This window comes from Macrosteles quadrilineatus, unplaced genomic scaffold, assembly GCF_028750875.1.
Source record: "Macrosteles quadrilineatus isolate MER2022 unplaced genomic scaffold, UCM_ALF_1.0 Scaffold_1__1_contigs__length_201487025, whole genome shotgun sequence".
Taxonomy (NCBI): Eukaryota; Metazoa; Arthropoda; class Insecta; order Hemiptera; family Cicadellidae; genus Macrosteles; species Macrosteles quadrilineatus.
Window position 1 is genome coordinate 121,310,725 of NW_026542594.1, and position 12,040 is coordinate 121,322,764.

Below are 12,040 nucleotides of genomic sequence, written 5' to 3' on the forward strand. Positions count from 1 at the left end.
ACTGTATGGATAGAATATTTTCTTTAAAATAATTTATAATTTTTTGTGCAATGTTAGTTTAAACCCTACTATGTATGTGGTAGACAATTTCAATTCCCCGCCTAGCCAATTTCAAAATTGATTTGAATTTATTCTTATAGTTTCGGGTTAGGAGTTTAATTGTAATGCCTTCTTCAATAGTCATGTTAATGGTTACTCTGTTTATTGGAACAGGAAAAATGACTTACAGCTGTGACTCAGATGATGGGTTCAAGGAGCCTTACTACGACTTTGACAGCGAGGTGTCAGTAGCCGGAGGTGCGAAGAGAACTAAGGTAGGCTCGACCAAGCCTAGGCCCAAGAGTGCCTGTAGTGTGAGAGGAAGAGGAGATGGTCAGGCAGCCACCATCAGGTGTCACTCTGCCCTCGGGCTCAGGTAGGGCTCAGTTACAAACTACTTAAGATATTGAGATGATGAAAGATAAAGTTAAGAAAATAACAGTCATCGAGTCGAGAGGCAGTTAATGGCTCATTCTACCATGTTTATCATTTTATCAAAATTCATCGATTAGTTTTCAGTTCAATTCAATTTATTTATTTAAGGCAAAAACCATTATGGTACACAATAAATACCATACATACAAATATACAAAGTTATACAATCAGTAATCTATTTCATAATAAAGTATTAAAGTATTAATATTACTTGCTCACACAAGAATCAATATGCCTTAAAAAAATTATAAATAAGACGTAATAATAAATAGCGCATGCATAGTAAATAAATAACAAATAAACTCAAAACAAAAACAACAACTGACAATTAGAGAGGTGAGATTGGTGGTTTTAAAATAGAGCAAAACTTGAGACGAGGCCGCAAGATCGAGTAAGGGAGGTATTCTGTCTGTGCGAAATAGAGAATGTTTGTTGTTAAGAATAGTAAATGGTGTGTTACCTACACTTTTGTGTTTGATTGATAACAGACTGCAACATTAAACATTTGAGTGAAAAACAAGCAATACCGGCACTAAATACAATATAATGAGTAGTGTACAAAGATGAGTTGTTAAAAGATACGAATCATCTATTTACTTATTTAATACGCAAGCACGATTTTTGTGACAATTACTCCTCCGAAACTACTGAACCGATTGGCAAGTTTTTGGTGTCATTGGAAAGAGCGTAACGTGAAGTTGTGCAGGAAACTTTCTTTTAAGGTAAATAATTAGAGAGTAAGGCCCTAGGGCCCTTTAAAGTTTCATATTCCTCCATAATATTAACATGGGAAACAAACATTGTTTTGAAACTTCAGCTGTTGTCAGAAAGTAAATATTAAATCATTCGTTTCCATGGAAGCATGAGAAAATTCACAATGTTTACATTTGCTTTAAAATTTTATTGAAAACAACCAGAACTGTCAAATTTCTATTTCACAAATTCCGAAAGCTGATCCAAAAAATGTATTTTCCTTTGACCATGTAAAACAACTATGTGGTAGATTTATTTAATCTTAAACTTTATGATAGATTATTTATTATAAATCTATTTCAATGATTATGAAACAGATTTTTCCCGTTGCGAAGCAAAAATTAATAGTGAGAAGAAGAACATATGTAAAACAGTCAATGTGTAAATTATCTATGTTGTATTAAAAATGTGTTTAGTATTGGATGTTGGTTTGTGTTGAATGATATCGGTTATTAGTTATTGCATTTTTATTCTAAGGATTTGGCATATTATTAAGCCTATGATAAATAACACCATTTCAGAGTTCTGTCAGTTTTTGCCTAACTCTATCCTGTAGAGTTTAAAGTAGCCTAAACCTTATTGTTTACATATTGGCTAAACAACTTAGGTACGGTACTTTATAAAAGCTGACAGCCTTTTTACGTTGACTTAATGTAAGCTTACCTTTTCCCGTACATGGACATATTGATTGTTAAAAATCAACCCTTTAAACTGGAATAGGACTGTCATGTAAATAGTGAGTATTTCCTTTAGTTAATAATCTTATAGTTGACTCTTTTAAAATCATCAGAAATTATGACTGTTATTATTTTTAAACAAGTTATTTGTTTATAAATAACTCCTGTACTTCTTTGCAATTGCTCGATTTCGAGCAACATGTACACTAGTAATTAATAAGTCATAATAATAATACTGTACTACTTAATAGTGCATACGATAGTAAGTAACAAGTATACTCTGAACAAAAACAAGAAACTAGCATTACAAGAACATGATCAACGTGAACGAAGGATAATGAATAATTTAACTAAACTTGATCATAAAAAAGAACACAACTAGCCGACCGCTACTTTGTTGACTCACTTTTCTTTTTATTGATTTTTATTATTTACTTGTAAAATACTCCATAAAAATGTTCTTTTAGAACTTATAAACAATAGTAAAACAACAATTATGTGCATCAAAGATTGTTTTAGTTAAGATATTCCACTTGAAGAAGATTTCTTTGGTGTGCTAATTGAAAAATGCAATTGTGGTTTCATTCTGAGAGTGACAGCTAGATGGGCATTTTAAGTAACACTTGTTATGACTGTTGGTCAGACACGGTATTGGGGAGCTACATCAAGAACTCATTTTGTCTCCATCCACTGATGAAGTCACTGGTAGCAAGAGCTGCATTAGAAACTTTCGACGGAGCTTGAAGTTGCTTGGGCTGCAACTGGAGGGTTTCAACCTGGAGGCTGGGGAACCTTCACCTAAACCTGATATCAAGTAAAAACACCTTATTCTATTCTAGTATACATACTGTGTTGGTAGCTGAGTGGTTATAGTGTTTGCCTACTAAATTGAAGGTTATTGGTTTGATTCTGATGAAAGTAAAATTCTAAAGCTGTGTTCACACGAAGCCAGTTGGTGGGCACGTTACCTGCCTTAAGTCAAGATGTATGGAGTAAAAGAGGTAAACCAGACAGAGCGCGCCCCTCTCCCCCTCAGCAATCGGGCCGAGTCGATGACGTCACTGCAGTCCTCAAGCCGCTACTCACAGCCAGCACACAACATGTTTCCGTTGTTTATGCCACTTTGTACTACGCAATAATTGTTAAAATTGGGTTTGCTTGGTTTCCAATTCATTGATATTATTTCTGACTGTAAGTTATATTGTTTCTTTATTATATCTATATAAATAAAATTACAATTTTGTCTGTACATTGCTTAGAATCATGCAGTTTTTGGTTATTTTTACGTTTCATAGCCTAAGAAATCCGAAACGAGTCTTATCTCAATTTCTGTATGTATGTCTGTTTGTCTGTTTGTCTGTCCATTCTGTGGTTGCGTCTGTAACGCCAAAATGTTATTTTACGCGGCCTACTCCTTGAAAACTAGAATACAGATCAAGATTCCAATTATTTTTCTGTATTCACTGGATTGGCGAGAGTGTCTTTGGCTATTAAAATATGGCCTAACTACTTTTGAAAAAATATAACGAACCATCAAAAGCCCAATTTTGTTCGATTTTTGTCAAGTTTTCTCCTAATGTTTACTATTACATTTTATGAAATAACGAACAGCTGTTTGGATCAATTCTCACTTCTGGCTGTCACTGATATGTTTCATTGTTTACATTACATTTTGTTTACAAATTCTGCAACACTTCCAATCACATTTTGTACGCAAATCGATCCCCATTAATTGAGGAACCAAGTACGTTAATTGACCTTTTTACTTGCATAACGGATTTAATCGATCGCAAGTACTATAATTTTAACTGTAAATTAAAATAATTATCATTCACATCCAGGTGAAGAACCTGGAGATTCTATGTCTATAAAATTTAACTTAAGTTTTGATAACCAGGGAAAATACAGCAAATCAGTGTTGTATAAGACTGGGAAGCTAAATTCTTTAAATAATCGCCACTAATAGCCTACAATCGAGATTTCCACTCATTAACGGCGTTTCGATCGCTGTTCTATCAAGTAAATAATTACTACAGTACTGCAGTGGATGATCGCGGGTGTTGCTGCGACCCCGGAAGACCTTTATGATTTCGTTGTCAACGTTACAGTGTTTTTTCCAGCTAAACTCGCTTTTAAAATATGTCACTTATCACCGCTATTGCGCTGCCTTCATTAGACCATTCCATCAATAGACCTATGAGCCATCTTCTATTGGTGCGTAGGTCTAATGATGGAATGTTTACTGATATGTTTACATTAAATACTGTTTACAAATACCACAACTATTTTCGATAAAGTTTTATAAGCACATCTAAACCAAGTTAGATTAAAAACGTTGTGCCCGGTTTAATTAATTGCAAGTTCGATGATTGTTCTTGAGTTTTGATAACGTGGGAAAAGACCGTGAATCAGTGTTGTATAGTGCTGGGAAACTTACATTTTTTTATCATCGTCACCAATAGCTTACAAAAAAGGTTTCCACACCTTAACGGCGCTTCAAGGTCAGTTGTGTAAAGTGCAAAGTAAAAAATCACAACTGCAGTGGGTGATCGTGGATGTTGCTGCAATCTTCGAAGATCTTTCTGATTTTGCTGTGATCGTAACAGAGGTTTAACTTACAGATGTAGCTAAACTTGCTTTTCCAATGTGTCACTTTTGATTTATACTTACTTACATTTTGACAACGATATCGGTACTTTTCCAACTTAGGAAGTAAAACTACAAACGTCCAAAACCCCAGATTTGTGCGTTTTTTGTCACATTTCCTCCGAATGTTTGCTAGATATATGTACCGATTATCGTTTAGAGATGACGTAATATTTTAAATAAGAAACCTTTGTTTGGATATAGGTGGTTTTTTCAAACTATCATTAATATGTTAACATTGAAAGTTGCTTACAAATAATGCTATTAATGGGAAATAACTTTGATTTTTGAAAACTAAAAAAAAAGTTAAAACCATGGGAGATTAATAACTTCGGTACTGCACCACATCAAGTGAAAGTTTTTTTTAGCAAACCATAGTGAGTTTTTAAAGCTTTACGTTGTTAACGTTACATGTTACATGTTTTGTGGCCTGAGTATTTATTTATTTATGTATTTGCTAACGGATTAACACCTATAATACAGTTTGATTAGAAAGACAGTTTGAATTTATTGGTCGTAAGTACTATAGTTCTTTCATGTTGTTTCTTGTCTCAGGATTACTGTTTTTAGATTATAAAAGGTATAATGGTACCTGGATCTGCCAGAGTAATCCAAAGGCTGTCTGTCGAGACTACGCGTTTCGAAGCATTAATAGCTTCATCATCAGGTCTTCAAGAAACACTTATCACTCATCGGAGGTCGTCAAATATAGTTCTTTTCTTAAATGTAAACGTTGGTTGTTGGTACTGCTACTTTTCCTTAGAAACGGTGGTGGCAGTAAGAATCATTTTTACGTACAAACACATCACTAATAGTTATCGTTAGTGCTGCTTCTTATTTCTTATTAAATTTAATTGATGTCTTACTGTATATTTTTTGAGTTTTCTGTCTGTACTTTAAAATGTTAGTTTATTTATGCTATGAAAATGATAAAACATTAGTGAAAGATTTTTTTTAAACCATCATGAATTTTTAAAGCTTGGCGTTGTTAACGTATAAATGTTTTGTGGACTGTGTATTTATTTACTTATTTATATATTTGCCAACGGATTTACACCAATTTTACAGTTTGATTAGGCCTAAAAACGATTATCATAAAATTTGACGACACTATCAAAACTTTCAAATAATTATTTTGTTTGTAATTTGCTTTGGTTAAAGCGTAGCAAATCCCCTAATTCAATTCTGTATTTTTGTGTGTGTATGTCTGTTAGTAACGCATTAATGTCCTAATTTCTCAGTGTTTCGTGGGAAGGACAAGAGCACCTTTGTTAATGAAAATTTCAACCCGAATAAAGTTGGCAGTAGTGAGGTTGAGGTAGTATTTTAACTACTTTTATTCAGTGTGAAAAGTAACTTTCAATTACAGGCCTACCTTAGGGCTATGCCTTATAGATCTAAAAATCAATTCCTTTTATCATAAGATATAAAATATGGACTAACACGATCGGGTGACATTTAATTGCGAAGCATTCGTTTTGGCTTTGAAACTGTCAGATATTGTATTTGCTAAGGTTTATATGTATTCATCTACAGTAATAGTTTTGCCAGCATATCTGGAAAAATGCACACTAAATATGCAAACCAACTCCTGTTCTGAATATAAGGTTTCAACTTACTACAAGATTCACGTACGTAGAACGGGCAAACAGCTAGTTTACTCATAAAATATTAGATCAATCTTTGATTAAAATGAATGACCATTTCTGCAATCATTGTTATAACACTACAAATAGATTTACTGCGATTCGGTACGTATAAGCAAACGTATAATTCTTCGATGTATATATTTTTAGCAGACCTAAAGTACATTTATTTATGAACTAGCAGAGTACCCGTCCTTCGTACGGGGTTGGAATATAAGTATAAAATGCTTATTGCAGTTATACTCAAGCTTTGTGTTTGCAATAAGGGAGGACACAGTTTGATAAAATTTGCTTTTTTAAGTTTACAGTATTCTATAGTATTACACATCTACCTTAGCCATAATGTTCTACCACTTCACCTAAACAATAGAGAAAAATAAATTATCAACAATTCGCAAAATATCACAAATTATTCATGAAAAGAAAAACATATACATAACTGTAAACAATCCTACTTTGACAGTTCTCATTGCGAATCACAGTTTTTTGTTGCTGCTTAGTTCAAATTAGCTGTTTTCATAAATGCAAAAAAATATAGTGCTGCACCCTGTTGGTAAATCTCATAACTTTTTAATGCTTTTCCATATCATAGAACCAACTTTTTTAGTTAAAACAGCTGACTAAATTCTTTAATTCCCTTTAAATATGAACTAGTGTACCTGTTGCTCGAATTCGAGCAATTGCGAAGCATTACTGGCGTTATTTTAAAACGAATAACGGTCATAATTTCCGATGACTTTATAAAAGTCGACTCAAAGATTATGGAAATACTCACGATGTACACAACAGTTAGATATAATCAAAATTGTTTGTAAATATCTTATCTTTTTTCAAAATCTGATCTTGTTTTTTAGAGTTTTCTACAAATGGTTCCCACTCATTAGGTTCTCTATAATAACGATTATAAATGAAGAAAAAAAACATTATTTCTATTTCTTCTAATTCAGTTTTATTTTTAGTTGGCCTATATCAAATTGTCCAGGATTTCTCGATTTTTTCCATTGTAATAATTACACCAACCCAAGTATCGTCTACAGATGCAATACGCCAAAGAATATCATCTACGTGCAACACGCCTACGTACAATCTCCAAGAAGTGGTAAAAAAGGCAGAAACCAACCCACACAACAGAGATAAGTTAACTCTATAAGAAATAATTTTTAGAGTTACTGTGATATTAGGATTTTCCACTGATTTGGATTGCACATCATAACATTACAACATTATATTGCAAAACATGACACGATGCAGAAGAAAATTGATTTTAAAATCAGAAAAAACCTTTGCAAATACTTCATTTTGACAAATTCAGTAAATCACAATTTAAATATTAATTAACAGCTGTTTCATTAAAAAGTAGTGTAAAATTATACATACTAGTGGTCGTCCAGTGGTCGAAAACTCGACCAAAAACATGTAATCTACACGTATTGACTATTGGATACTGAAGTAGACATCCCATCTCTATGGACCAGCTGTCGCAATTTTGTTTTTATAAAAAAAAAAAAAAAAACATGTACCTACTGTACTGTAGTTCTGTGAGCCATTCACCGAAAGCATGACTTAAATTCTATTTTCTACCTTACTTTTTGTTCCTGACAAAGTTGATGGGCCATAACAATTGATATAGCTCATTCAAAATGGTTTCTATCTTTTTCACCCCACGCTGTAAATGAAACATGTGATTGGAATTTCTTCCATTTGTTTTGATTTTCTGTTTACATTTCGTTGTTATTTAGTCACCAGCATGGCAACCCATATAGCCCATGTTAATTTTTTTAAATTTCAAATTAATTTTTTGTGCTTATATTTGAGCCTATTTTAATTACTAAAGGGATTCTGCACTTCTACAGGAAAATATCTTTCTAAATAATCTTTCTAGTTTTTTTTTTAAATATCTTTTAGATTTTCCCTGCGTTACACACGAGCTGAGAAAAAAGTTTTTAAAGAAACATGCTTGCCTATTAATATATAGATGGTCATAATGTAAACAAATCTGCTGAGGGGACTTTAGAGGCCCCTGGGACAGAGCCCCAAGGGAATTTACCTCGTTTCTCTTTTGATGGCTCATCTACAGACCAAGACCTTTCTTTAGAGACCCCTACCAAGTTTCTACGCCCAGCCGTTCTCTGAAATTAGCTGTGACAAAACCCCGTTTTTACCCCATAAGAATAACATGGGATGGGAATTTAAAGGCCACTGGGGCAGAGCCCCAAGGGAATTTACCACGTTTCTCTTTTGATGGCTCATCTACAGACCAAGCCCTTTCTTTAGACACCTCTACCGAGTTTCTACGCCCAGCCATTCTCTCAAATTAGCTGTCACAAAGAAAAAAAGTTTCAAATTAATATATAGATACTCATTAGGTTACATACATTGGATTTTATATATATAGATAAAAGACGACTTGGATTGAAGACGTAAATAAGGTTAAATACCTATTGTTATTAGTACTCTTTATCAATCGAGGCAAAACATGGTCAAATTCACACTTATCTTAGAATATTGTTTGCAGATATGGTTATAATATAAATTGTTTCAAAGCCACCAAAACAACAGTCAATACTACTTATTGTAAACATTATATAGTATATAACCTCATACTAATTCGAACCTCAATAATTCGAAAACCTCTATAATTTGACTGTTCCACTCAGAAACCCTCTAAAATTCAAAAAAATAATATACGATAATTCAAAGTGATTTTATGCTTAATGCAGCATCTACAATTCAAATTTGCTCATACTTGAGCCTCTACAATTCACATTTTGTTGCCATAATTTGAACTGTTACCTCCAAAATTCGAAGTCAACCTCTAAACTGTGTTACCGTAAGCCTCTGTAATTTGAATTCAGGACAAAAAATACACCTGTTGAAATATGAACTGACGCTCTTATTGATCTTCCCTTGATGTGTTCATTAGTCTCCGTTCTGTCAAACTCTCTACACTTAAAACTGGGACCTCCATAATTCAAATTGTATTTATTATGACCTCTATAATTAAAACTCTCTATTTCAAACTTCCTATGGTTCGAAATATATTGTCTTTCCTCTGAAATTTGAATTTGTGAGGTTCTACTGCAAGTATTATAATGGATATTTACTGTATAATATTATTAAGCACATCCTTTCAGATTATAGTACTTTGGTTTTATTGTTACATGACTCTAAACCAGGGGTCTCCAACCTTTTTTTATTCAAGGGCCAAATTTAAAATCTTTGGAGGAAAGTCTAGGCCGGACCATCAACATTTCATTGTAGAAAGGTAGCCCCCTGCAAATAACCCAAACATTATATATATTTTATACATCATTTGCCTCCAGGATTGATTTAATGACATAAAATGATGTTACTAAAGAGAAATGAAGTTTGAACATTTTTTGTTGATTTTTTAGCCATATTGTAACCTTTTGACTAACTACAATTCTGTACGTTTTTGTGCAAATGATACTGTGACCAAAAACAAAATAAATTGATTTATCTAACATGGCTATTTATGGTTATAATGTAAACTGACTGGGTATGACTGTGTTTGTCATACTTTCTCACAACATAATTAGGCTTTATGATTATTCGAGTTCATAAGAAAGTTAATATAAATTAATTTTACATTATATTTATCATGATAAAATTAGTATTTGTTCTATAATGGAAGTTTTTAAGTAGGACTGATGAAAACACAGGATGACACAGCACCAAATATTTTCGACGTACCACCCACTAAGTTAACTTGATTGAACATTATTGTAATGACCATAAGAATAATTGACAGTGAGTTTACAAGGAGTAAAGCTAAAATTAAAACAGCAATGTTTTGGGAGAATTTTGTATTTGCCACTTTAAGGTCAGAAAAATCAGGGTTAAAGTTTGTTGTCCTGATCCTTAATATTGTTTTCAATTCAAACGTTCACTTAGCTTGGAAGATCTGTATTAAAATGGCTCGATCACTAGGCACATGCTTACAGCTAATTATCTCTTATTGGAAAAAACGTAAACAATGAGATAAAAATAAATGGGGATATAGCCGAGAGCGCATAATATGCTTACGAATGATGCCCCGATCGCGAATGACGATCACGTTATTGCCGAGACCGCATAATATGCTCACAAGTGTTGCCCCGATCGCGAATGACAATCACGTTATTGCCGAGACCGCATAATATGCTCACGAGTGTTGCCCCGATCGCGAATGACGATCACGTTATTGCCGAGACCGCATAATATGCTTACGAATGTTGCCCCGATCGCGAATGACGATCACGTTATTGCCGAGACCGCAACATTTACTTAGCGTTATTGCCGCGACCTTGATTGACGATCACTTTATCGCCGAAACAGCAACATTTACTTACGGTTACTGCCCCAACTGTGGGTGACAACCAAGATATTGCCGAGTTGCCGCAATCGTTAATGACGATTTTGATATCACCGAGAACGAAACATTTACTTAGGCCTACGGGCGTTGCCGCAACTTTGACGATCAACGATTTTTACCAATTAAGCTATATAAAAAATGATTTCCCATTAGGCATCGCGGGCCGGATTAAATCTGTTTGCGGGCCTAAGGTTGTAGAGCCCTTGTCTAAACCATGCACTCCCAGTATTATTTGATAATTCTTCACTGATAATAATCTGATCAGAACAGTTTATTTATACTGAGTAATGTTGCAAAATTTTATTTGATTAATTCATGTAGTAGTGCTATGACTGGATCTTACCTGTATTTATTACTACCATTAATGCATTTTTTCCACTTAAAATATTAACACGTTCGCTACTGAGCGTCGCATATATGCGACGCCGCGGTCTTTGCCACAGACCGAGGTATACATTTCAATCTTACACATAGACCGGCTGTCACTTGGATAACATGTACACACAGACCACGGGCGAAAACCTGTAAAACAGTGATCATTTACATTGTAATAAGCTACAATAGTGTTTGTAAATAAATTGTTCTTGTTTTTTTGTATTTTTTATAACCTTTTGTAATGTCGCATATTTGCGACGCCCGGTCTACAGCGAAAACAATAGTGAAAATTATCATAGTTTTCTTAAAATAGACTAAACGTCGCATATATGCGACGGCTCATTTTTTTGTGTTTTAAGGTGAAAGTAAGTAAAAAAATAAACAGATTATTCAAGAACAGTTTATAACTGAACAAATATAAAAGCTACATAGGATAATGCAGCATACATACATACAGTGATGCAGAAAAGTAAAGACCACTTTTTCCTACTATTATATGACGTCACCAATCATCATATCCACAGACCAAGCGACGCAGTTGTGCGTCAGACATCTCTGTAGACCACTGCAGGGAATTCAGTGCCTTCAAATAGACCACTACAAAGATATAAGCATTTTAATAACATTAGAACCCCGACGCAAATATGCGTCGGCAGTCTATTTTAATCTGACTAGCCGTCGCAGTCAATTGCGACACAGTCAATTGGACTGTGTGGGTAGAAACCGGCCGTCGCATATGTGCGTCGCTGGTCCATGTGAATGGAAAATTTCGTACTATTGCAGTAGCGAACGTGTTAAAATCCAAGAAAACTCCAAAATCAACTTGGGGTTGTAACTAAAAGTATTGGTTGATAAAAAACATCGTACAACATCTATTAGCTAAGCTAACACATTTCAATATTGGTTTCAATGTTGGTGACTTGGCCACCACACCACTGTTAGTTATTGAATGCTCTATGTGCAATTGTGCAGAAATGCCAAATCCAAGGTGGGGTCATTGGTGACCCGGCGCTCTGTGTCTTTGGAGGATCTCCATGAAGCAGTGGTCAGCGTAGGCTTTCCTCTCACACCTGATGTTGGTAAGTAGTACATTT

At 34.1% G+C, this 12,040-nt stretch overlaps 1 protein-coding gene across 1 annotated transcript in view; it reads left to right on the forward strand.

Moving 5' to 3' along the window:
• The first annotated feature begins 218 nt into the window (after positions 1–218).
• LOC129000215 (uncharacterized) overlaps positions 219–12,040 on the forward strand; it is a 69,553-nt gene continuing 57,731 nt past the window's right edge. The window contains exons 1-3 of the mRNA XM_054427171.1: positions 219–415; positions 2,548–2,718; positions 11,919–12,025. Coding sequence (XP_054283146.1) covers positions 219–415; positions 2,548–2,718; positions 11,919–12,025 — 475 coding nt within the window. The remainder of the gene's footprint in view (positions 416–2,547; positions 2,719–11,918; positions 12,026–12,040) is intronic.